General features: G+C 52.5%; 2 protein-coding genes across 2 annotated transcripts; both read right to left on the reverse strand.

Moving 5' to 3' along the window:
* Positions 1 to 10427: 10427 nt before the first annotated feature.
* Positions 10428 to 12525, reverse strand: C20H4orf48 (chromosome 20 C4orf48 homolog). The gene is made up of 4 exons (XM_030801367.1): positions 12316 to 12525; positions 11912 to 12066; positions 11572 to 11660; positions 10428 to 10537 (listed from the first exon to the last, which is right to left on the reverse strand). Exons 1-4 carry the CDS (start codon positions 12420 to 12422, stop codon positions 10472 to 10474), a joined length of 417 nt encoding a protein of 138 aa, XP_030657227.1. The 5' UTR covers positions 12423 to 12525; the 3' UTR covers positions 10428 to 10471.
* LOC115831806 (translation initiation factor IF-2-like) lies at positions 12442 to 14408 on the reverse strand. Its single transcript, XM_030801110.1, has 3 exons — positions 14377 to 14408; positions 13452 to 14227; positions 12442 to 12631 (listed from the first exon to the last, which is right to left on the reverse strand). The coding sequence occupies exons 1-3, from the start codon at positions 14406 to 14408 to the stop codon at positions 12468 to 12470; spliced, it is 972 nt and encodes a 323-aa protein (XP_030656970.1). The 3' UTR covers positions 12442 to 12467.
* Positions 14409 to 26906: the final 12498 nt, after the last annotated feature.

The raw sequence follows: 26906 nt of genomic DNA on the forward strand, positions 1-26906 counted from the left end.
GTAAAAATACTTTTGTAACTATGAAAAGTTCATTTATAAATTTTTTTTTTTTTTGACACGGAGCTTCGCTCTTATTGCCCAGTCTGGAGTGCAATGGTGCAATCTCAGCTCACCGCAACCTCTGCCTTCTGGGTTCCAGAAATTCTCCTGCCTCAGCCTCCCGAGTAGCTGGGGTTACAGGCATGTGCCACCACACCCAGCTAATTTTGTATTTTTAGTAGAGATGGGGTTTCTCCATGTTGGTCAGGCTGGTCTCGAACTCCCTACCTCAGGTGATCCGCCCACCTTGGCCTCCCAAAGTGCTGGGATTACAGGCGTGAGCCACCGTGCCCGGCCAACTTTACTCATTCTTACCAATTATGCTTGATTTGTCCATTAAACAAAGCTAGCCATCATCTCATTTCCTTGTTAATAATTTTTACAGCCTGAAAATGTGAGGCAGTGACCACATAAGTGAGAACCCCAAAGTTTCAAACACAGGCATCTCAGCAATCAGAAGACACCATTATTTTCATCTAACTAACAATATCAAACTAGTCTTACCTACCAGAGATTTCCTCAAGTCATGTGAACTCAAAGGCAGTTGAGTTGGTTTCTATTTTTCTGATAAAATATTTTATTTAACACCTACTTTTTCTTTAAACTGAGTAACTAATTGGTGAATTGGTTAATTAACTAGAGCAACTTCATACCTGTTGGTAGTGAAATATCACATGCATATGACACATAAACATGGAGACATAGAGACACACAGACAGAAGCAGATCCTGTAGGGGTATAAGATTCTTCATCTGCCAGTTGTCGAATTGTTTCTCGCCCCCCTTTAGACTATCAGTCTCTTGATTACCTGTTCCACTACCCTTGACAATTGTTAGCTAAGAAACCCTCAACCTGTATTTCCACAGACATGATTCTTAGGTGAAACAAGGTAGAAAATTTATATCTCAAAGGCACAGAACTTAGAGCTAAACACTGTTATTTCCTGAGACAAAAAAGGGCACAGATAATTAGGTCAAGACAAGACTGCATTGCTTGAGGCCAGGAGTTCGAGACCAGCCTGGGCAACATTGTGAAACCCCATCTCTAAAAAATACAATTTGTTTTTAATTAGCCAGGTGTGGTGGCACATGTATGTAGCTACTCAGGAGGCTGAGGTGGGAGGATCCCTTGAGCCTACATGTTCAAAGCTGCAGTGAGCTATGATCGTGCCACTGCACTCCAGCCTGCATGACAGAGTGAAGCCCCGTCTCTCTCTCAAAAAAAAAAAAATAAAATGAAATAAAAAATTAAAAAATGCCAGGAAAAGTATCTTAAACAAAAGTAAGACTTGTTATGTAACTGTAAATGTTAAGTCAACATCTTTCTCATCCTCAGAGTTTCTAGTGGTTTAGAGAAAGAGATGTCGTTAGAAATGGAGGTTTCCTTCATGGATGTCCGTGTCTTTTACGAAGAGTCTCCAAATAGCCAGCTAAACGTCAGAGAGTTGCATTCTGGTAGAGCCCTTTAGTGAACAGGGCACAGAAAGCATTTGCAGTGTTCAGGACCTGATGTTTAAATATGCGAAGAGCAGGCACAGCTGGAAGGCATCCAGATCTTTAAGAATCCAGGATCCCATCTTTACACCAAATCCCCGGTCCCCCAAGAGAAGAAACCCTATGGGACCGGGTCACACGGTGTTTCCACAGCGTGCCGCGCTACGAAGACATTCTCCCAAGGCTGGCGGGTGACCCAACACCAATCAGCCCAGCCTGTGATCAGCCCGTCACCCCCAGGAGTCTTACCCCTTGGTGGCAAGCCTTCCCATAGCCTCCAGGGGCCCAAACTGCACCTTTCTTATCTAAATGCACAGAGAAACAAGTAGCCCCTGCCATAATAACCATTGACTGCAGCCGCGGCCAGCTACCTCCCAGTGACTTTGGGGATGGGCTTTCACCAGTGACTTGTCAGCCATGGCACACACCAAGGTCAAGTTCTCTCTCATGGTACGAAGTAATCCCTGGAACCCGCAAAGCCAAAGAAGTCAGGTAACGCAATGCAAAAGACAGCAGAGCTTTCGGCCTGAGAGGGGCCTGCCCAGGACTCTTGAGACTCTGTGAGAAAGGCAGAAGGCCCCCAAAACGGGGTGTGCGTGGCCGTTTTCTGTGTTCCTCAAGAGGTCTCAGGTTGCCAGAAGTCTCCTATGTGGTACTGAAGACGGTAAAAGGCAGGAGAAGCACAAGCGGAGGAAAACGGAAGGCGTCACAGAGGAGCTGGTTCTCAGAGATTTTAGGCTTTCTAAAAGGTCAGTGATGTTTTACATTTTTCGCAGCAAAATCATGCCGACAAGAAAAGCAAACAAAGGGACCAAACTCATTTTAAAAGGGGTTTCAGTCGACTGAAAAAATCCCAGCAGCAGGATCCAGAAAAGAAGAGTCAGCACTTAGGGAAGCTGAGGCAGAAGGATCACTTGAGCCGAAGAATTTGAGACCAGCTTAGGTAACATAGCAAGACTCTGTGTCTACCAAAACAAAACAAAACAAAACAAAAATACAGAAAGGCCTTTAAAAATGTGTATGTGTGTGTGTGTGTGTGTAGCTCAAATATTATTTTTTTAAGAGATGGGCTCTCACTCTGTTGCCCAGGCTGGAGTGCAGTGGCACAAACATAACTCACCGCAGCCTCCAACTTCTGGGTTCAAGTGGTCCTCCTGCCTCCGCCCCCGGAGTAGCCAAGACGACAGGCATGTGCTACCATGCCTGGCTAACTTTTAAAAAATTTTTTGTAGAGACAGGGTCTTGCTATATTGCCCACGTGGCTGAATATTAGCTTTTAATTAGGCTGACTTCTGACCATAGAGCTCTTAAAAAAAATTCCTTCAAACCTCTTATTATCAGATTTCAGTCAGGATAAACAGAAAGTAGGTCTTCCATCAGTCTGGTTCTAAAATCAGCTTTTCCAGCTGTGCACACAAATAAATTATTTTAGCCATTTCAAAGGACCCCCGTTTCAGCCATTACTACTGATGACACCGTCCCGGGCTAGGTGGGTCCATTTCCCTAGATAGTTACAAAAGGATTCCTCACAGGTGTTGTACATAAAACCAGCTGCTGTTTCTCAAGGCAGTTGTCCCTTAAAACAGTGCTCAGCTTTTGGTCAGGCGCCGTGGCTCATGCCTGGAATTCCAGCCCTTTGAGAGGCCAAAGTGGGCAGCTCGCTTGAGCTCACAAGTTCAAGACCAGTCGGGGCAACATGGCGAAACCCCATCTCTACAAAAAGTACAAAAATTAGCCAGGTGTGGTGGCGCATGCCTGTAGCCCCAGCTACTCAGGTGAGAGGATGGCTTGAGCCTGGAAGGTGGAAGTTGCAGTGAGCTGAGATCGTGCCACTGCACTCCAGCCTGGGTGATACAGCCAGACCTTGTCTCAAAAAAAAAAAAAAAATTGTTTTAAAAAAGAAAAAGAATGCTCAGATTTTGAAGCTTGGTTTCCCATAATTTAGGAACTTTTCAAAAGTGACCAAGGCTGGGGATGTGTTTCGGGGTGAAGTGTGCTGCTAATGAGCCACTCCTCAGGGTGTCAACTGAGAGGTACTCCAGGTAGTGGGGTGACCGGTCCCTTATTTATACCTTTCCAGGTAAGTGAGAGTTCCAGAAATGTTCTCCTGTGAGGGGTGTCCTGTGAGGCCACTGCACACCCAGGACAACAGTTCTGACATCTCTGCAAAGTCTCTAGTTGCCCAGAGCACCTGCATGGGTCACAGAGAGCAACTGACTCTTCTCTTCAGGGTGAGGGAACTCACCCTCATGCACCTTCCCACGTAGGATGGACAGGAACTGGCCCCAAATGAAAAGACAAGTCCAAACTACAGGCAATGGGGAGCAGTTGAAATTGTTGTTATTATTATTATTATTATTATTTTGAGATGGAGTCTTGCTCTGTTGCCCGGGCTAGGGTGCGATGGTGCCATCTTGGCTCACTGCAACCTCTGCCTCCTGAGTTGAAGCAATTCTCGTGTCTCAGCCTCCCGAATAGCTGGAATTACAGGTGCGTGCCACTGTGCCTAGCTAATTTTTTTATTTTGGGTAAGATGGGGTTTCGCCATATTGGCTAGGCTGGTCTTGAACTCCTGACCTCAGGTGATTCATCCACCTTGGCCTCTCAAAGTGCTGGGATTATAGGCATGAGCCACCGCGCCCAGCCCAACAGTTGCAATTTTTAAAGCTTGCTGTGTAACTTCAGGCCCAAAGATGTGAAACCACCAGTGCCAGACTGGTGCCCATACCATGCCCTAAACCCGTTGCCCTGAGGCAGTGGCACAGAAGGCAGAGTTCTCTCTTTATCTGAGTCCCCTGTCCAAAGACAGAGACTGAAGCCCTCTTTCTGTTAAAAGCAGGTTTAAAAAACACTCCAAATAAAATCTAGATGTCAACCAAAAAGAAAACAAAGCTCTGAATTCAGGAGGACTCACCCCTGTGCACCCAGGAAACCTCTGGAGTGAGGGGAGCACGGTGGGTTCCTGGTCATCCCACCCCCAAGTCCTGGAAGGAGCCCCGGGTGGTCAGGGAAGAGGGTCGCTGAAGCCACTGACTTACGCCAGATATGTTGACCTAAAGGAAAAAACTGAGGCAAAGTTAATGTGAAGTAGAGAGTTTATTGGAGCCGGGTTTGAGGACTGCAGCCCTGGGGCACAGGGTCAGGGCACCCCTTTAGGTTCACACCTTCCAGGGAGGCAACGTGGGTCATGGAAAATCTCGAAGGAACTCGCTGATCCATTCAACAACCCCTGCACCCAGCGCTCATGCGCTGACCAGGGTCCCCGCCCAGCCACAGGGGCAGCTCCGCAGTATCCTCCCAAGGGCGGCCACGTGGACGGCAGGAAGAGCGTCCCAGCAGAGGGATCAGCACACAAGGGGTCTGGGCAGGAAAAACCAGGCATTGGAGGCAAATGAGGGGCTGGTGTGCCTGGAGAGCCAGGGGGCTGGAGGAAGGTGAGGCTGGGCTTTGAATGGGGGCCTGGGGCTCCAGAGCAGAGACTGGGGGAACAGGCTGTCATGCTTCTGATGGGGGCCAGGAGAGGGGAGAAGCCATGGCCACTGTCCAGGAGCTCCTGAGCAGTGTCGCCACCCAGACCCCAAGGCCTTAGTGACCTCTGAGGAGAGTGGTCCAGCCCTTACAGGGCCACAGCCTCTGCTGGCCCCTGCTCTCTCCACCTCATCCGCACAGCCTGAGCCTGAGCCTGCCACTGCTGGGCCCCAGCAACCAGGCCTAAGGGAGAGGCCAGGCCTGGGCTCCTGCTCAGCAGGGCCTTGGTGTTCCCTCCAGTCTGCATCTGCAGACTCCCGCCCAGCAGCCTGCCTGGCCTCACCCTCCAGCCCCCTACAAGTCACCCAAAGCCTGTGGCCATGTGACCCCCAGTGGCCATGATGGTCCGCTGAGGCCTGTGCTCCAGCCCCGGGTTCACAGGTACCTGGAAGGCACCAGAACACCGTCAGCTTGGAAGGGTCAGGGCTGGGCTCCAGGCAGCAGCCTGGAAGGTCTGGGAGCCATGGCACGTGCTCTAGGTGGGGGCTGGGGGGCCTAGAGCCCCCTCCCCATGACAAAGGGAGAACCCCGTAGGCAACAAGGTGCTTCTGAGAGGTGACAGCGTGCTGGCAGTCCTCACAGCCCTCGCTCGCTCTCGGTGCCTCCTCTGCCTGGGCTCCCACTTTGGCCGCACTTGAGGAGCCCTTCAGCCCACTGCTGCACTGTGGGAGCCCCTTTCTGGGCTGGCCAAGGCCGGACCCAGCTCCCTCAGCTTGCAGGGAGGTGTGGAGGGAGAGGCACGATTGGGAAGTGGAGCTGCCCGTGGCACTTGCGGGCCAGCTGGAGTTCCGAGTGGGCCTGGGCTTGGCGGGCCGTACTCGGAGCAGCGGGCCGGCCCTGCCCCCGGGCAATGAGGGGCATAGCGCCCAGGCCAGCGGCTGCGGAGGGTGTACTGGGTCCCCCAGCAGTGCCAGCCCACCGGCACTGCGCTTGATTTCTCACCGGGGCTTAGCTGCCTTCCCGCGGGGCAGGGCTCGGGACCCGCAGCCCGCCATGCCTGAGCCTCCCACCCCCTCTGTGGGCTCCTGTGCGGCCCGAGCCTCCCAGATGAGCACCGCCCCCTGCTCCACGGCGCCCAGTCCCATCGACCACCCAAGGGCTGAGGAGTGCGGGTGCACGGCGCGGGAGTGGCAGGCAGCTCCACCTGCAGCCCCAGTGCGGGATCCACTGGGTGAAGCCAGCTGGGCTCCTGAGTCTGGTGGAGACGTGGAGAGCCTTTATGTCTAGCTCAGGGATTGTAAACACACCAATCAGCACCCTGTGTCTAGCTCAGGGTTTGTGAACGCACCAATTGACATTCTGTATCTAGCTACTCTGGTGGGGATGTGGAGAACCTTTGCGTCTAGCTCAGGGATTGTAAATGCACCAATCAGCGCCCTGTCAAAACAGACCACTCGGCAGTACCAATCAGCAGGATGTGGGAGGGCCAGATAAGAGAATAAAAGCAGGCTGCCCGAGCCAGCAGTGGCAACCCGCTCTGGTCCACTTCCACACCGTGAGGGCTTTGTTCTTTTGCTGTTTGGGTCCTTACTGCCTTTATGAGCTGTAACACTCACCATGAAGGTCTGCAGCTTCACTCCTGAAGCCAGCGAGACCACGAACCCACCAGAAGGAAGAAACTCCGAACACATCTGAACATCAGAAGGAACCAACAACTCCAGACGCGTCACTTTAAGAGCTGTAACACTCACCGCGAGGGTCCGCAGCTTCGTTCTTGAAGTTAGTGAGACCAAGAACCCACCAATTCCAGACACACTTCCAGGGCCAGCAGCAGAGTGCTTATATCAGCCCCAGGTTGGCGCCAAGGGCCCATTTTACAGAGGAGGAAACTGAGGCTTGGTCAGGTCAGCCTGTGCGGCAAGAGCGGAAACCCAGACCTGTGGGTCCTCCCTGGCCGCCCACCTCCGCCTGTGGCTCCTGCTTCCCTGAGCGCCCTCCTCACCGGAGACCCCTGCCCCAGCTCCCCCCGCACCCCGCCTGGCCCATGCTGGCCTCGCCTTCCTGGGAGTGCGGTGGCCGAGACCGTCCAGATTTCAGATGCCAAGATGAGAGGCACCCCGGCCTCCGCCGCTTGGATACTCAGGTTCAAGGAGGGCACACCAAACACAGCGGACATTGGCAGTGCAGCCCCACCCACAGCGGAGCTGGGACCCGCGAACCCACGCCCGGGCTGGACTTGCGGGGTCTCCTCCAAGGCCGTCGGGGCGCTCCTATCCCGCCGCGGCCACCCCGAGCCCGAGTCCTTGGGGAGGAAGAACAGGGGCGCGGGGAGCCGCCGAGCAGCCCAGGGGAACCCCAGGACGGCGCAGGTCTGGCCACGGTGGGAGGGAGCAGGACGGGGTGGAACGGAGCTGCGGGTGAGACGGGGCGGGGGGCGGGCCAGGGTCTCTTAGGAAGTAGAACTACAGACCAAGAGGCCAGAAGGAGGAGGAGAAAAAGCAAAACGGTCCCCGGGCCCACAGGGCGCCTAACGGGGGCTCCACAGGAGGCCGGGAGGTGGGAGTGGCAGAAAAGCGCCCCAGGCCCCCGGCTCGCCCTACCCGGCATCTTCCTTGGGAAGATGGCCCAAAACCACACCCCATGCAGCCCTGCGTCCCAACGACCCCCAGAGGAGGAAGGGAGAGCCCTCCCAGAGCCCTGGCCCAGGCAGCCTCCCTGCAGCTTCCACTGGGGGAGCGCGCGGCCTGCAGGGGCCCCTGGGAAGAGCAGATCTCACCCTCCTGGGCTTCACAATCCAGTGTGGGGTGGCGGGGTGTCAGGAAAGAAACAGAGACAAACACCCCGGGACCCCTTAGGGACAAACGCTTCAGAAGAAAAGGCAGCGCTGGGTGTGTTGGCATGCGCTCGGGACCCAGCTACAGGCTCTGGGCTCTGTGGGCTGGTACCCACGCTGTGGCCCCCGCTACTCAGGAGGCCCAGTGAGGAGGATTGCTTGAGCCTGGGAGGTTGAGGCTGCAGGGAGCTGTGATGGGGCCACTGCATTCCAGCCTAGGCGACAGAGCAAGGCCCTCTCTTGAAAATTAATTAAGGAGGGACACAGGGCTGCAAAGTGAGGCCGGTCCCGGGGCAAGGGGTGCGTTCAGTGAAGAGGGCGTGTGCACAGGCCCTGCGGTGGGAAGGGTGACCTGCAGACGGACTGTGGCAGCAGCCGCCTTCCAGACAAGCGGACGAGTGTCCCTCCCACACGCTTTTCTACACAGCAGCAGGGAGAGGAGGGCATAGGATCCAGAGAAAGGCGGCTCTGGGCTGGAGTGCAGGTGGGCAGTGAGGATGCCAACTGGCAGGGAACAAGGCAGGGCCCACAGGGAACACAGGGAGAGGCCCTGGACCAAGGGGATGCCCTGACGCTGGAGAAGCTACAGATATAAGGGCGGAATACAGGGAAGATCAGGGAAATAGCAGGTCCAGGAAAAGAGGTGTCCCAGAAAGAGACTGCAGTGCCAGGTCACTGCTCGGCCATGCCAGGGTTGACTCATCCCTGAGTTGCTGCGCCCCTGGCAGGAAAGCTGCGCCATGGCTCCAGGACTGAGTGAATGCCACTGGACCTTGCCCACGCTTATGGCTAAGCTCCCTCCGCTCTGCTCCTCCCAGGCCTTCCCTGCTCCTCATGGAGACTTGCTTGGCCTTGGTGGCATGAGACACACCTGTGGCTGCCTGGGACGCAGCTCGGTTCTCTTCCTGCCTCAGCTGCTCATCATCCCTAGGGGCCCTCTTCTCTCCTCTGCCCCCAAACAGGCCACAGGGGATCCCAGGCTTCTCTCTCCAGCTCCTTTTACAGGCATACCTGCCCAGTGGCCTCCCGGACCCCCGTGACCACTCCCACCCCCACCCAAATCCCACAGGCTCTACTTGCAAACACACTTGGAATCCAGTGGTCTCTTACCCTCTGCTGCCGTGGGGCCGTTCTCCTCAGTCTGCCGTCACCTCACAAGCCCCGTGAGTCCCTTCCCTACCGGCAGCCAGAAGCTCCTGTCACCAAACCTTGTCCTTGCCCCAGCCCTGCAAGGCCTAGGAGGAGGCCTCTCCACTCAGTGTCCAACAGCCGAGCCTGGCTCACGCCCCCACTGTATCCCAGAGGGCACCTCCCCAGGGCTCTGTGACAAGTGTGCTCCAGACCCCGTCTTTTATAGTAATGGAGACCTCACCCTATGCCAGGGCACACAGCTGCCCATAACACAGGACACTGAGTTATATCTGAATTTTGGATAAACAATATTTAGTGTGAGGAATCCCTAACACTGCAGGAATAAACAAGAATCTGGCCGTTCCTGGACTTGATTGGCTAAATCTGTCAATATAAGCCTAGAAATACGGCTACGTTCCTGGCCTCCCTTGCAGCTAGAAAGGCGGCGTGAGGAAGGCCTACCAGTGGGACATGAGCACCACCCAGGCCATGCCCCCAAAGACATGGCCCAGCCTCCCAGCCTCTGAGCAGGTGCTGCTGGCTGGCACTGGTTCCTGCCCCACACCCTGCCTTGCCTGGGCCTGCAGTGACCTCAGGCCCCTGCTCTCCCTGGCCTGCATTAGAGGGCGCAGACATCCTCCCAGCTGGACACCTGACTCAGTCTCTCCACGTGTGCCAGCTCCAAAGGAGGACTCTGTTCACTGGATACCACGCACATCCAGCTCCACCCGCCCGAGGCAGGGCGGGGCTTGAGGCCCCAGGGCCAGGGAACCAAAGCCCCAGAGGCCGAGTCCCACCTAGGGCACCTGGCAGTCACCTCCAGCCTACTGTTCACCTGGATTTGTTCCTAACCATGTTCCTGCCTTACTTTGATAAAAGGCTCTAATTTTACTGAAAAAGCATTTACAGAATGAATGAAAAGAGGGAGGGGCCCACTTCAGCTGGAGGTCACTTGTTGGGCGCTGGTGCACAGGTGTATGGATGGCAGTACGGCCTCAAATTCCCATCCAGAGCTCCCTGGTGACCAGGGGCCAGGCTCAGGGCTGCAGGTGGGAGCCGGCAGGGGAGCTGATGCTGTGCGGGGTGGCCCTGCCCTCTCTCCCTGGGACCCTCTGTCTCCCGCAGTCTCAGGCAGCTGGTCCACCAGTTCAGTGGTGCAGGAGCCTGGAGGGGCTCAGCCCTGGTGCAGCTGCTCTGGGGACTCAGGGGGGTCAGGCCGATTTCTGCATTTCCCCAGCCTCAAAACAAGGGCAGGCAGGCAGGGGAGCAGTTCCAAGGAAGCACAGGTCACTGAGGTCGGACGTGTGTGTCCACCTCTCCACACGGGCACTGGTATGGGACAGCAGCCAAGAGGGCTTACCCAGGTGGAACAGCTGGGGAAACCCAAGCCCAGAGAGGGGCCCAACCCAGGACTGCCAGGGGCGACGCAGGGGCTCTGGTGGCCAGAACAGGGAGACAGGACACAGACTTGCCACTGGGCATTTATTGACACGGAGCAGCACGGTCCTCAGTGCCCCGCCGGCCAGCAGGCACACAGGGCACGGCGCTCTGCCTGCAGCAGTAGGGTCTCCGTCTGCAAAGCAACAAGAGACGTGAGGGTGCAGCCCAGCTGCCCACTGGCATTCCCCTGGGCCTCCACCTACCCAAGGCAGCCCTATCTCCACTGGCTCCTGAGACAGACAAGGTCAGGCCCTGGCTCTAACCCCCACACCCAGAGCCTCCGACTCGTCTCTTCCCTCTGCAGTTGCTCCCACTGGTGGGGCCTGCCTGGGGTCTGCTGGTGCCCACGCCATGCCAGAGTGCCCACCTGCCTTCTTCCACCTCCCACACCACCCGCAGGGGTCCACTGTCCCCCACTCCCACCCTCATGCCTAAGGATAGATGGGGGCTGCTCCTCCCAAAAGCTCAGCTCCAGGCTCTGTGAGTGGGGAGAGGGCTCCAGGTCTTAGTCCGAGCCCTTTGGAGTGTTCCCAAGAAGGACACTAGGGCTGGTGGGGGGTGGGACCAGGCAGGTTCTTCTCTGCCTTCTCCTTCCTAGAATTCTCCCTTTCCAGGAAGAAGCTTGAGCCCCGGCACAAACAAAAACTCCTTGGCTGCACCCCATGGCCTGGGGGCTCCCTGTTCACCCAGGCTTGGAGGGGCCTTAACCAACCTGTGCATCCACCCAGGATCCAGACCACCCTGCCCAGCCTGACCCCCCATTCCTGACACTTTCGCCACATCCTCTGGCCTCAGTTTCTCCTCTGCCCTGGGGCCTTCCCGGCCACCTAGGGGATCCTGGATTGGGCTGACAGTCCTTCCCCAGGGTCCACGTCTGTCACAGCCCTCAGGAGTGGCGGTCACAGGACAAAGTGCCCAGTGAGGGCCTTCTGGGGGAGGGGCTAGAAACACAGCATGCTGGAGAGAGGGGCGTCTCATAGGTGAGACGGGTGCCCAGAATGTCCCTTGGATGACTGGAGCCAGAGGAAGGGGGCGTAGGTGCGGCGTCTTAAATCAGGGGTGAAGGATGAGGGACTCTCCTCTCCCCCGGGGGGCCTCTTCCTCATCCTCCGTGCCCTCCCCACCCCCTGGGAAGCCCGGGAGGACCGTCGCGCCGCGGGCGCTCACCCGCGCGTCCAGGCTGTAGGCTGTCTTCCGCAGGTCCTGCAGGGCGCGCTGCATGAACTCGAAGGCGTGGCAGTCCACGCATGGGCGGCCTGCGGGGGGCGCGGGTCAGTGTGGAGGGGGCGCAGGGGGGGTCACCCGCAAGGCCCCCACGCACTCTAGGCCCGTCCACCCAGTGCCAAAGAGCGCACGTCCCCACTCCCCACGCCACCATCTCCCGCGAAGGGGAGGACCCGCTCCCGGGAACAAAGGCGAGGCGCGGTCCTCCCCGCAGAGCCTCGGCCCCGCACGCCCCTGGAGCCAGCCCCGCCCCGCTCCCCGGAACCCGGCCCCCGGCACCTACTCTGCGCGGGGACGGCACTCCCGGCGGGCTCGGCGCGGGCCCGGGCGCCCAGCAGCGCCAGACTCAGCAGCAGCAGCAGCAGCGGCGGCGGCGGTGACATCGGGGACGGGCACGCGGGCGGGGGGGCCATGGCCAGCGAAGGGAGCGGAGCCGCCCTGAAGCCAGCGAGGGGTCAGCGGCGCCCGCCCCGGGCCGGTGAGCCCCCGTCCCCTCCCGCGGGCCCCACTACCCTTGTCCACGCCCCAGGCCCGGGAGCCCTGGACCCACCCACCCCGGGCCCGGGAGCCCCCGCCCCACCTCCGGCTCCCCGACTCCAGTCCGCCCGTCCCCGGGCCCAGCGAGCCTCTAGTCCGCGCCCCATATCTAGAAAACCCCCATTCGGGCGCCCGCACCCCCGCCCTTACCGCGGTTCAGGGACCCCGGGACCAGCAGCGCGGGGACACCCGCAGATGTTCCGCGTCCGGCGCGCACCGCGCATGCGCTCCGACCCGACCCCGCCCGGGTTCCCCATCCGACGTCGTCGTCATGGAAACCCGAGAGTGCGCTGGCCGCGGGCTTAGAGGCACCTAGGAAGCTCCAGGAATCGGGTGTGCCTGGCCCTGGCCGGGGGCTGCCCCCGGGAGCAGCGTCCAGGCCCACGGCCAATGCAATCTAGAGGACTGCCTGGAGGAGGCGGCGCCGGGGCGAGACCTCCAGAGAGCACCGCCGGCGGAAGAAAAGCTGAGGAAGTGGGAAATCTGTGGCTGGAGCTCAGCAGGTCAGGGGCGATCCTGAGGGAGCCGCTCGATGCTCGCGAGGCGCGGGGAGTGGTGCATGCAAACGCTTGGCCTCCGACCCCGGGCGGGTGGGGTCCAGTGTGGGATCGCACCTCCCGGAGAGAGCTGGCCTGGGGGATCAGCTTGGGGGATCCGCCCTCGCCCGGCCTTTCCCTGGCCCAGCCTCTCCTCGGGCGTCAGGGTGGGCACCAGCCTGCTCGGTCCCTCCCGGCTACCCACCCCCTCCCCAGGGTCCTCCTCTCCGCCTCTCGGTGTCCTCGGAGCCCGGAGAACCGCTTGCGGGAAGCTCCGACCACAGGTTCCCGGCCTCTCTGTGCCGATTTCAGCCCGGTGAACTCAGGGCTGTTGGCCTTAAAGAGCGCGGTGCAGCCAGTGGCCCCCGGGGGCGCCCGGCAAGTGCGAATCTGGGCCGCGGACGCCCTGGGAGGGATGGTCCCAGCCGTCGGAGCCAGGCCCCCACGCCGACACCGACACAGGCCGTGGCCTCCGCAGAAGGCGCCCCAGGCCCACGTGGGTGCTGGCGCCCCCCACCCCCACCCACCCAGCAGCCCGCGCTGTGGCCGGGAGCTCAGGGACGAACCACACCTCCCGCCAGACCCTCTTCTTGGTGGGCGGAGCCGCACCCCTACCTGGAGGACGCCCCGCTCGCCGTGCAGGACCCCCAGCCTCGGGCACCCCCCTCCCCAGTCTAGCCGACCTCTACTCCCAACCCCTGGGCTTCTGGCCAGTGGTCTTCCCGGCACAAGCTGGGACTGCGGACGCACCTGCTTCTCCCGTGGTCGGAGCCGCCCCTGCCCCGGCCGGACGTGGGTGTCCTGACCCTGAGCTGGAGTGGGAGTGTGGGTTGGGGAAGCGTGCCCGTGACTGCTGCTGCCTCCTCCGGGTTGGGCCGACGCCGGGCTTCGGGGACCTGGTCGCGCCTCGGGGGTGCTGCATCCTCAGCGCGCTGAAACGCAGGCGGGGCCCGAGGGCCCGGGTGGGGGCTGCGGGCCGGTGTCTCAGGCGCCTGGGGAGGCAGCGGCCCTCCCGTGTCGGGCTAGTGCGCACTTCCGCGCTCTTCTCCACCCGGAGCCCCGAGCCCGGGAGCAGGCCGTCGCGGTCCCCCAGTGGGGCGGGAGCCGTAGAGGGGGAGCCCCGCGCGGTCGCCGGGGCCGCGGAGCCCTGGCGGGGAACGTGCCTCCGGGGACGCGCCGGGCCGCAGGCGTCCTTCTCCCCTTCGGTCCCACGCTGCGCCGGCTCGCGACCTGCTCTTGTCACCCCTGCCCCTAGCGCCCACAGACAGCCGCGTCCATGCGGGGAAGGGAAACGCCTCCCCAGAAGCGAGGTGGGCTGGGCTTCGGTCGGCGGTGCCGTTGGGTCGCCAGGAGTCTCGGGCTTGCTGCGCCCCCAGGGTCTGGATGGCCCCTGGCTGCCTTCGGCCTCACCGCACCCCCCTCCACGTACACCCCTCGAGCACCCTCTCCCACGTCCCGGGCACCCAGGGCCTGAGGACCAATTTCGTCCCACGATCCAATCTGGCCACACTCCCTCTCCCCCTCCTCTAATGGGGACCTCGCTGCGCCCTCAGGCCGCCCTTGCACCTTCGCTGCCTCCTAGCCTCCCCACCCTAGGGTTCTCTCCAGCAAACAGGCTGAGATTCCCTCAGATCCAAACAAACAAACCTGGCGCCCTGCCCCCGGCGGCCCGCACCTCTCCACCCGTCCAGTGCCTACCCTTTCCATCTGGAGCCCGCTCCTGTCGGGTCTGGGTCCCCTCCCTCTCATTTTTGCCTGCTCCTGCTCCTGGGTGTTGCTAGGCGATACCTGTCCCCCACCTTTCCATGTCCCCTTCCCTAACCCCACAACAATCCTTCCAGAAATCCTGTCAGCTCCATCCCCAGAGCCCTGGGAATTCTTCTCTCCACCCCACGCCTCTCTGCCCCTGGTCCCAGCCCCTCACCTGGGCTTGGAGAATCAATCGCCTCATCACTGTCTCCCTGTCTCCAGCTCCCTGTGGTCCAGTCTCCACAAGGCAGTCAGAGGGAACTTTACTTTAAAATGTTGGTAAAATGTTCTCATTTAAGCAGTAACTCCCCAGTCGTCCCTCCGCTTACCACAGCCTCTACTTTCTCTCTCTATGAATGTGGCCACTCTGGGGCCTCACTTAAGTGGGATCTCACAATGTTTGTCCTTTTGTGGCTCGACTGGCCTATTTCACTTAGCTTAGTGTCCTCTCCTTGGTTTTTGTTTGTGTGTTTGTTTGTTTTTTGGAGAGACAGGGTGCCTTGGCCTCCCACATAGCTAGGACTATAGGTACGTGCCCCCATGCCTGGCTAATTTTTAGATTTTTTTAGAGACAGGGTCTCTCTATGTTGCCCAGGCTGGTCTCGAACTCCTGGACTCGAGCAATCCTCCTGCCTCTGTGGGCAGCACAGGCACCACTGGGCTGTGGATGAGCCTCCTGGCAGCTATGAGTGGCAGAGGGGCCTTTGGGATCACATCAGACGCTGCCGCCACGCATGAGGATTCACAGCTCCCGTCTCACCTCCAATGGAAGTGCAAGTCCTGATGCAGCTGAGGCCCTCAAGGTCCCCTGTCCCCCTCCCAACTTCCCCTACCCATTCCCCTGCCCACTCCCGCCAGCTGCTAGGCCTCCTGCTGGGCCACGAGCCTCCCTCAGCTGAGACCTGCCCTGTTCTGCAGATAGCCAGGGCTTCTCTCCACCTCCCGGCTCGCTTCTTCCCACCCTGAGTCCTCCAGCTGCCAAAGATGTCAAAAGGTTCAAAACACTTCATCAAAACAGGATCACAAGTCACTGTGAAGTAACAGTCATTTATTTAACCAGAGTGATAGTCAAAGACTTCAAAAGCAATACAGAAAGATATATGGATTAAAAAAACTTAACCCTTTCAAAGCTCAGTTTTCCTAAGTAATTAAAAAAAGAAAGGCAACTCAGGAAATTATCTTGATAAAATATTTTTAAAATCTTTGGTTTTTTAAGCCAATTACCAAAAGGTAAAGAAGAACCTCCTGCCGTGTGATTTCTTCTGCTTATGGGACCCCCATTTAGTTTACCTGAAAGTCAAACCTGATGAAAAGGTACTTGATTTAACCAGACACGGGAAGAGTGTGTGTGTGTCCAAGGTTTTGAGCACACACCATATTAGAGAGGAATGTAAACGAGACAGTTAGTAGCTTGAGCAGGAGAATACGTGGCTCTTGGGAACAGCAAAAGCGTGAGAAGTTTCCTGGTTACACGGACAATTCAGTCACATCAAGAAAAGCCAGGAATACGGGTGAAATTACACGGGAAGAAAACATTGTTTTTCCAGGTCTTCAAGACAGACATTTTAGCATCAGCTCATAACGACAGAGTTAGAACCAGAGGGCAGAGAAATACAGGAGCTGACAAAAAGGCTGAAGGACAGCATTATAATCCCAGGCCTTCTGATGGGGAGAAAGAGCTGGAGGCAGTGGTGCATGTCCTGAGAATCACAGGCTGCAAGACGTAGTAAAAGCTGAACTTCTGAAACACGAGTCTGAGACGCTCTAAGAGGAAAGCTCTGCCTCAGGGAATGAAATTTCCCTCTAAATGAAGAAGACAGCATTTCTGACCTGAAACAAGGGAAATTCAGTGGAGAAAATAAAACAGAAAAGTGCTGTGGAGAATTAAAAATCTAAACCTCTTGCAGTTTCACTATGAGCAGACCATTAGCTCAAGAAAACTTTGTTCTAACGCAGGGGACCAAGCCAGATGTGGTGGCGTGTGCCTGTAATCCCAGCTACTCAGGAGGCTGAGGCGAGAGGATCACTGAAGCCCAGGCACTTCAGCCAACTTTTAAAAATTTAATAAACAAATAAATACCATAGGGTATGTGCCCAGGCACGGTGGCTCACGCCTATAATCCCAGCACTTTGAAAGGATGAGGTGGGCAGATCATTTGCGGTCAGGAGTTATAGACCAGCCTGGCCAACGTGGTGAAACCCCATCTCTACTAAAAATAAAAAAAATTTAAAAATAATAATAAATTTAAAAAATTAGCCAGGAGTCGTGGTGCATGCCTGTAGTCCCAGCTACTCGAGAGGCTGAGGCAGGAGAATCACTTGAACCTGGGAGGCGGAGGTTGCAGTGAACCTAGATCATGCCACTTCACTCCACTCCACTGGGCGACAGAGTGAGACTCCATCTCAAACAAAATTAAAAAGTAAATAAAAATAAATAACATAGGGGATGAAAAGCTCAATCTTCAGAAAAACTTAGAAATAATTCTCTTAATTATATCCAACTGGAACACACACAAATTCCTTTCATAAATTCATCCCTTATGAACCTTATCACGACTTCTGAGAGCCTTGATGACATCCTGCAACTTTCTGCCTTGTCTTTCTTTTTCTTTTATTTTGTTCCTTTTTTTCTTTTTTTAAACAGGTCTCGCTCTGTCACCCAGGCTGGAGTGCAGTGGTGGGATCATGGCTCACTGCAGCCTGGACCTTGCAGGCTCAAGCAATCCTCCCTCCTCAGCCTCCCAAGCAGCTGAGACTACAGGCATGAGCCACCATGCCCAGCCTCTCTTTCTTAAATAACCAGTGATTCTACTTTAGGACAAAAATGAACATATCAGATTCTTTCTCATGCAAAATTATTCTCTTTTAAAAATCTTTCTTACGGACCAGGCGCAGTGGCTCATGCCCGTAATCCCAGCACTTTGGGAGGCCGAGGCTGGTGGATCACCTGGGATCAGGAGTTCAAGACCAGCCTGGCCAACATGGCAAAACCCCGTGTCTACTAAAAATACAAAAATTAGCCGGGTATGGTGGCACGCACCTGTAATCCCAGCTACTGGGGAGGCTGAGGCAGGAGAATCGTTTGAACCCAGGAAGCGGAGGTTGCAGTGAGCTGAGATCACACCACTGCACTCCAGCCTGGGCCACAGAGTGAGATTCCATCTCAAAACAAAAAAAATCTTTCTTACCAAAAATGCATCTTCACCTTCACTCCCATGACTCTCTTCATGTCTCTCTCTCTCTCTCTCTCTCTCATACTTGCTGGTTCCTTTTTATCTTGTTTCTGTTTCCTTCCTAAATCCATATTTTGAAATAACCTTAAAATTATTCCTTTTTCTCAATAAATAACACATATTTGTGCCTTTCTTATAATTTTTCTCATAAAACACATCTTTCTGGTGCACTTTATGTACAGAATTATATATATTAATTAGAAGTTTAACTCTTTTTTTCAGACAGTCTTACTCTGTCACCCAGTCTGGAGTGCAGTGGCATGATCTAGGCTCACTGCGACCTCTATCTCCCGGGTTCAAGTGATTCTCCTGTCTCAGCCTCCCCAGTAGCTGGGACTACAGGTGCGTGCCACCACACCTGGCTAATTTTTGTATTTTTTTCTTTGGTAGAGACAGGGTTTGCCATGTTGGGCAGGCTGGTCTCGAACTCCTGACCTCAAGTGATCCACTTGCCTCAGCCTCCCAAAGTGTTGGGAATCCAGGCATGAGCCACTGCACCCGGCCTAAGTTTAACTCTTAGTAATTTTAATTTCTAGCAAGCAGTTTTGAACTATCATGTCAGTATTTTATAGATGAGAACGATTTTGTAATTTTTAGAAACAGTTCTCTCCGTAAGTTTTTTTTTTTTTTTTTTTTTTTTTTGAGACGCAATCTTGCTCTGTCGCCCAGGCTAGAGTGCAGTGGTGCAACCTTGGCTCACTGCAACCTCTGTTTCCCTGGTTCAAGCGATTCCCCTGCCTCAGCCTCCCGAGTAGCTGAGATTACAGGTGCCCACCACCACACCCAGCTGATTTTTGTATTTTTAGTAGACACAGGGTTTCACCATGTTGGTCAGGCTGGTCTCGAACTCCTGACCTTAAGCGATCCACCCGCCTCGGCCTCCCGAAGTACTGGGACTACAGGCGTGAGCCACCGAGCTCAGCCATAATGTATTTTTTTCATAGTGACTCTATTTTGTGAATCCAACAAGAGGACAAGCATAACGCTCCCCATCATAAAAAAAAAAGAGAATTTGCACAAATCTCACTTGTGTTATTCACACATTTCACTTATTTAATGCTTTCTTTGATTTTGATACTAAAACTGTATGTTGATATAAACTCCTAGGCGATGAAAAGATCATTGACAGAGCTGAGGATTTTTCATTGAAAATTAACCCTAATCCAGGCAAATATTTTAACTCAGTTCTAGGTACTGATGTCAAAAGGGGTTATGATATAGCAAGACACTAAATAACAAAGCTTCAAAATATTGAAAGCAACAGTTGACAGAAGTACAGAAGAAATAATTAATTTTACCATTATAGTGTAATATTTTAACGTGCTTTTTCTGATAATTATTCAAACAGAAAATAAGTTGGTAAGGATATAGATTTGAACACTTCACAAAACATTATCTAATTGAGTACACATATTGAACACTGTATCCTCAGAATGCATTCTGTTTAAGCATATGCAGAATATTTTATTTTTAAAAAATTAGGCCAGGCACAGTGGCTTGTGCTTATAAGAGATGAGAGGATCACTTGAGGCCAGGAATTTGAAACCAGCCTGGACAACATAGCAAGACCCTAACTCTACAAAATATTTGAAAATTTTAAAAAGTATCTGAATGTGGTGGTGCATGCCTGTAATCCCATCTAGTTGGGAGGCTGAGGCAGGAGGATCAATCCCTTTAGCCTAGGAGTTCGAGGCTGCAGTGAGTCATGGTTGTGCCACTGCACTCCAGCCTGGGCAACAGAGTGAGATCCTGTCTCTAGAAAAAAAAATTTTAATGTTTTTTATATATATACATATATATATACACTGATAACTTAATAAAGTCTTTAAACATGTCAAATAATTTAAACATGTCAAATAATCATACAGATCTTTTTTAACTACAAATCAATGTAATTATTACTTATAACAACAAAAATATAAGTGAAAACTTCCATATGTTTGGAAATTTAAATGCACAAATTTAATAACACATAGGTCAAATAAATCGCAAGGGAAATTATAAAATATTTAGAATTAGAATGATAACAAAAATAGCATCCTATAAAACTTGCAATATAATGGTAAAATAGTATTTGTAGTAAAATTTATAGTGTAATATAATTATAAATGTAAAAATGCTGAAAACTTATGTATCAAAAGAATGCATAACATAATTTTTATGTGTATTAATAGACCTAAATATATGTAGTCTTTTGTGAAATGTAGGAAACCAAGAACAAACATATTTATGTTCAGCAATTTGTTTCAATTTTTTCTTATTTGGAAATGAACCAGACATTTATGAATATCATTTAATTTATCATAACTTTAAGATTTCAAATTACATGAAAAGTTAATTTATAAATGTTCATCCTATTTACATTTACCTAATTTATTTTTAACAATTCACCTAGATGATTTATGAAAACTGAGATATTAGAAGTCATCAAGTTATTTCCTGATTAACTATTTTTATTTATTTTTTTCATATGAAGAAACACTTCTAGAAGATACCTTTCTTATATTCTAATATAAGCATTTAATGTTTTCAATGCATCACACAAATATTGATGAGTTCTCATCTTAATTTATTTCAAAATGCTTTCTAATTTTACTGTGATTCTTCCTTGATTAAGAAGTTATTTAGAAGTGTCTTGGCTGAGCGCAGTGGCTCAAGCCTGCAATCCCAGCACTTTGGGAGGCCGAGGCAGGTGGATCACTTGAGGTCAGGAGTTCAAGACCGGCCTGACCAACATGGCGAAACCCCATCTCTACTAAGACTGGGTAATTTATGAAGAAAGAGGTTTCCTTGACTCACAGTTCTGCAGGACATACATAATCATAGTTGGGGAGCTTCAGGAAACTTACAATCATGGCAGAAGGGCAAAGGGCAAGCAAGCACCTTCTTCATATGGCAGAGCAGGAGAAAGACAGCAAAGGGGGAAGTGCTACACACTTTTAAACAAGATCTCGCGAGAACTCATCACTATCATGAGAACAGCAAGGGGGAAGTCGGCCTCCGTGATCCAGTCGCCTCCCACCAGGCCCCCTCCTCCAACACTGGGGATCAGAGCTCCACACGAGATTTGAGTGGCGACATAGAACCGAACATCAGATCCATGCGAACCGTATCAGCCTGTATCAGCCCATCAACTGTATTGTAGCAAAAGAGTTCCTGATGGCCAAGCTGGGGGGGAGCCTGACATATAGTGGTCAGCTCAGACTCTTAGGCAGTTACCTCAATCCTCCTAATAGTTCCTAATCCTTACACAATATGGAGCTAAGTCCCTAAAGATGCTCATTGGTTCACAGTATTAGACTTAATGCCTGATTAAGGATGTTTTCTTGTGTATGCCTTTACACCTGGACTCCCAGCGTATTTTCGCTTTTGAATGAACTCATCCAGACACTCATGCTGCCTCTTAGCTTAACTGAACCATCCTTTCTCAAGGTTTTAGAGACACTCCCCGTCTCTGGCAAAAGAGTTAAAGGAGCTACCGTTAACTGTGGGTCCCTTTTGTAATATGTGATGACCTATTAATTCCCAGCCCTTCTAGGGAAGGCTCTGACAGGAACACAATCCAGCCCCTTAATTTTCTGGAAAAACGAGGGTATCAGGTATCCCCAGCAAGGCCCAGCTCTCTGTACAGAAGGCTAAGTATTTGGGGTATGTGCTCACTCCTGGGACAGAACTTTGACTCAGGAGTGAAAAGAGGCCACCCTGGCACTCCAGTCCCCTCAGACTAAGAAACAGGCCTTTGAGGGAATGGCTGGATTCTACTGGGTTTGGGCTCATAGCAGAACTACTTTATGAAGCTCTGAAAGGACGTGATCACGAGCCTTTAAATTGGGATGGAACCTGCCAACAGGTATTCCTAACATTGGAAGAAAAGCTGGGAACAGCCCCTACTTTGGGACTCCCAAACATAGAAAAACTTTTCACCCTTTAGGCCGGGTGCGGTGTCTCACGCCTGTAATCCCAGCACTTTGGGAGTCCGAGGTGGGCGGATCACGAGGTCAGGAGATCGAGACCATCCTGGCTAACACGGTGAAACCCGTCTCTACTAAAAATACAAAAAATTAGCCGGGCGTGGTGGTGGGCGCTTGTAGTCCCAGCTACTCGGGAGGCTGAGGCAGGAGAATGGTGTGAACCCGGGAGGCAGAGCTTGCAGTGAGCCAAGATCATGCCATTGCACTCCAGCCTAGGCGACAGAGCGAGACTCTGTCTCAAAAAAAAAAAAAAAAGAAAAACTTTTCACCCTTTAGATGAACTTTTAGATGCTGTCCAGCTCCACCCTTTCCCCTTGGCTGAAAAACAAAGGGTAGCTTTGGGCATCCTAACCAGAGGCTCAGGAATGACCCTATACCAGTGGCTTACTTTTCTAAACTAGACCAGGTGGTGGCTGGGTGGCCAGGACACTTGCGAGCTGTAGCCGCCACCACTCTATTGACAGAAGCCAGTAAGTTTACCTTGGGACAACCATCAGATGTCATGATCCCCCCATGAAGTATAGGGAGTCCTAGAGGCAAAGGGACACCAATAGCTAACAAGGGCTTGTTACTTGAATATCAGGCCCCTCTGCATGACACCCCGGACACTACCCTGAAAGTATGTGAGTTTTAAACTCTGCTCCCTTGTTGCTGGACTTCATGTCCCAGGAAACAGATCCCCAACTCATTCACTCCTGTGTAAAAACCATAGAACAGACCTACTCTAGCAGGCCTGACCTCAAAGTTGAGCCCCTGAGCCCCTGCATAACCCCGACGTTGAGTGGCTCAGAGATGGAAGTGGTTTTATTCATAAGGGAGAAAGAAAGATAGGTTATGCAGTAGTTAGCCAACAAGAAGGCACTGAGGCCAAAGCTTGACCTCCGCAGACATCTGCTCAAAAAGTGGAATTAATTGGTCTAATCAGGGTCCTCCAACTGAGAAAAGACTAAAGAATCAACATATTTACTGATTCCAAATATGGGTGCCTGGTGCTCCATGCTCATGACGCCATATGGAAAGAAAAGGGACCACTAACAGCCAAGGAATCCCCCATACAGCATTGCTCTGAGATCTTGGAATTATAGATGCTGTCCAGCTCCCAAGGGAGGTGGCAGTTACTCACTGCAGGGGACACCAAAAGGGGGACACCTCTGTTATCCCAGAGGAAATGCCCTGATGGACAGAACAGCCAAAGCCACAGGTAAAGAACACCAGTGCTCCAGGCCACGGACTAACGCCGGGTACTGCATCCATGCCAGCAGCACCCTACTATACTCCTGAGGAAAGTAAATGCGCAGAACAGATGGGCTTACAAGGCCGGGCGTGGTGGCTCACACTTGTAATCCCAGCACTTTGGGAGGCTGAGGTGGGTGGATCACGAGTTCGGGAGTTCAAGACCAGCCTAGCTAACACAGTAAAACTCCATCTCTACTAAAAATAGAAAAAGAAATTAGCCAGGTGTGGTGGTGCGTGCCTGTAATCCTGGATACTTGAGAGGCTGAGAGAGGAGAATCGTTTGAACCTGGGAGGCGGTTTTCCTTGGCCAGTGCTAGGGAGATTGTGAAGTTTGGACTGGGCAGAATTCCCCACAGCGCAGCACAGCAGCTGTGGCAGATCATGGCCAGACTGCCTCTTTAGCTGGGAACCAGACCCATCCCTTCTCACCCGGGCAGTGCCTCCCTGCAGGAGTTCCAGCAACTCCAGCCAGGGGTTTACAGACAGAACTTTCATCTCCCTGGGTCAGAGCACCCGGGGAGAGCGGTGGCCGCAGTCTCAGGTTGGGCAGACTTAATCTTTCCTGCCTGCTGGCTCCCAAGAGTCCCAGTGACCTGGACAAGGAGGGATCCCCCCAGCACAGCACACCCGCACTGGTAAGGGACAGCCAGACTGCTTCCTTAAGCAGGTCCCTGATCCCGTGCCTCCTGACTAGGTGAGACCTCCCAACAGGGGCCACCAGACACTTCATTCAGGAGAGCTGCGGCTGGCATCAGGTCAGTGCCCCTCTGAGACAAAGCTTCCAGAGGAAGGAGCAGGCAGCAATCTTGGCTGTTCTGCAGCCTTCACTGGTGATACCCAGGCAAACAGGGTATGGAGTGGACCCCCAGCAAACTGCAGCAGACCTGCAGAAGAGAGTCCTGACTGTTAAAAGAAAAACAGCCGGGCGCAGTGGCTCACGCCTGTAATCCCAGCACTTTGGGAGGCTGAGGAGGGCAGATCACGAGGTCAGGAGTTCGAGACCAGCCTGGCCAATATGGTGAAACCCTGTCTCTACTAAAAATACAAAAATTATCCAGGCGTGGTGGTGGACGCCTGTAGTTCCAGCTACTTGGGAGGCTGCAGGAGAATCGCTTGAACCCGGAAGATGGAGGTTGCAGTGAGTGAGCCAAGATCACGCCACTGCACTCCAGCCTTGGTGACAAAGCGAGACTCCATCTCAAAAAAAAAGAAAAACAAACAGAAAGCAACAACAACAACATCAACAAAAAAGACCCCACAAAAACTTCATCTAAAGGTCAACAGCCTCAAAGATGAAAGGTAGATAAATCCACGATGAGGAAAAACCAATGCAAAAATGCTGAAACTTCCGAAAGCCAGAAAGCCTCTTCTCCTCCGAATGATCAAAATACCTCTCCATCAAGGGCACAGCAGTGAGCTGAAGCTGAGATGGATGAACTGACAGAAGTAGGCTTCAGAAAGTGGGTAGCAATATACTTCACTGAGCTAAAGGATTATGTTTTAACCCAATGTAAAGAAGCTAAGAACCAGGATAAAACATTACAGATGGTGTTAACTAGAATAACCAGTTTAGAGAGAAACATAAATGACCTGATGGAGCTGAAAAACACAGCACAAGAACTTCACGAGGCAAACACAAGTATCAATAGCCAAATCAACCAAACAGAAGAAAGAATATCAGAGCTTGAAGACTATCTTGCTGAAATAAGGCAGGCAGACAAGATTAGAGAAAAAATAATGAAGAGGAATGAACAAAACCTCCGAGAACTATCGGACTATGTAAAAAGATTGAACCTACAACTGATTGGAGTACCTGAAAGAGACGGGGAGAATGGAGCCAAGTTGGAAAATACACTTCAGGATATCATCCAGGAGAACTTCCCCAACCTAGCAGGACAGGCCAACATTCAAATCCAGGAAATCCAGAGAACCCCAATAAGATACTCCATGAGAAGGTCAACCCTAAGGCACATAATCATCAGATTCTCTAAGGTTAAAATGAAGTAAAAAATGTTAAGGGCAGCCAGAGAGAAAGGCCAGGTCACCTACAAAGGGAAGCCCATTAGACTAACAGTGGACCTCTCAGTGGAAGCCCTTCAAGACAGAAGAGATTGGGGGCCAATATTCAACATTCTTTTTTTTTTTTTTTTTTTTTGAGACAGAGTCTTGCTCTGTCGCCAGGCTGGAGTGCAGTGGTGCAATCTCAGCTCGCTGCAACCTCAGCCTCCCAAGTAGCTGGGATTATAGGCACATGCAACCACGACTGGATAATTTTTTGTATTTTAGTAGAGATGGGGTTTCACCATGTTGGCCAAGATGGTCTTGATCTCCTGACCTCGTGATCCACCTGCCTTGGCCTCCCAAAGTGCTGTGAGCCACCGCACCCGGCCAATATTCAATATTCTTAAAGAATTTCCAGGCCAGGTGCAGTAGCTCACACCTGTAATCCCAGCACTTTGGGAGGCCGAGGTGGGTGGATCACAAGATCAGGAGTTCAAGAACAGCATGGCCAACATGGTGAAACCCTGTCTTTACTAAAAATACAAAAATTAGCTGGACAGGGTGGTGCGTGCCTGTAATCCCAGCTGCCTGGGAGGCTGAGGCAGGAGAACTGGTTGAACTGGGACTCAGGAGGCGGAGGTTGCAGTGAGCTGAGATCACGCCACTGCACTCCAGCCTGGGCTACAGAGCGAGACTCCATCTCAAAAAAAAAAATTTTCCAACCCAGAATTTCAAATCTGGCCAAACTAAGCTTCATAGGTGAAGGAGAAATAAAATCCTTTTCAGACAATGAAATGCTGAAGGATTTCATCACCACCAGGCCTGCCTTGCAAGAGCTCCTGAAGGAAGCACTGAACATGGAAAGGAAAAACTGTTACAAGCCACTGTAAAAACACACTGAAGTACACAGACCAATGACACTATGAAGCAACTACATTAACAAGTCTGCAAAATTAACCAGCCAGCATCACGATGACAGGATCAAATTCACACATACCAATATCAACCTTAATCGTAAATGGGCTAAATGCCCCAATTAAAAGACACAGAATGGGAAGCTAGATAAAAAGACAAAATCCATCAGTGTGCTGTATTCTAGAGTCACAACTCATATGCAAAGACACACATAGGCTAGAAATAAAGGGATGGAGGAATATTTACCAAGCAAATGGAAAGCAGAGAAAAGCAGGAGTTGCAATCCTAGTTTCTGACAAAATAGACTTTAAACCAACACAGGTCAAAAAAGACAAAGATGGGAATTACATGATGGTAAAGGGTTCAATTCAACAAGAAGACCTAACTATTCTAAATATATATGCACCCAATACAGGAGCACCCAGATTCATAAAACACGGTTTTTTGTTTTTTGTGGGTTTTTTTTTTTTTTTTTTTGAGACAGAGTCTTGCTCTGTCACCCAGGCTGAAGTGCAGTGGCGCAATCTTGGCTCACTGCAACCTCTGCCTCCTGGCTCAAGCAATTCTTCTGCCTCAGCCTCCTGAGTAGCTGGGACTACAGGTGCGCATCACCACGCCCAGCTAATGTTTGTATTTTTAGTAGAGACGGGTTTCATCATATTGGCCAGGATGGTCCCGATCTCTTGACTTCATGATCCACCCGCCTTGGCCTCCCAAAGTGCTGGGATTACAGGCGTGAGCCACCGCACCTGGCAATACATTCTTAAAGACCTACAAAGACACTTAGACACTCATACAATAATAGTAGAACAGTTTAATACCTCACTGTCAATATTAGACAGATCATCAAGACTGAAAATTAACAAAGATATTCATGACTTGAACTCAGCTCTGAATCAAGTGGACCTGGTAGATACCTAAGGAACTCTCCACCCCCCAAAAAACAGAACATACATTTTTCCTGGTGCCACATGGAACTTACTCTAAAATTGAGCATATAATTGGAAGTAAAATACCCCCTCAGCAAATGCAAAAGAACAGACATTATAACAGTCTCTCAGACCATAACATAATCAAATTAGAGCTCAAGATTAAGAAAT

This window comes from Nomascus leucogenys, chromosome 20, assembly GCF_006542625.1.
Source record: "Nomascus leucogenys isolate Asia chromosome 20, Asia_NLE_v1, whole genome shotgun sequence".
NCBI classification, from domain to species: domain Eukaryota; kingdom Metazoa; phylum Chordata; class Mammalia; order Primates; family Hylobatidae; genus Nomascus; species Nomascus leucogenys.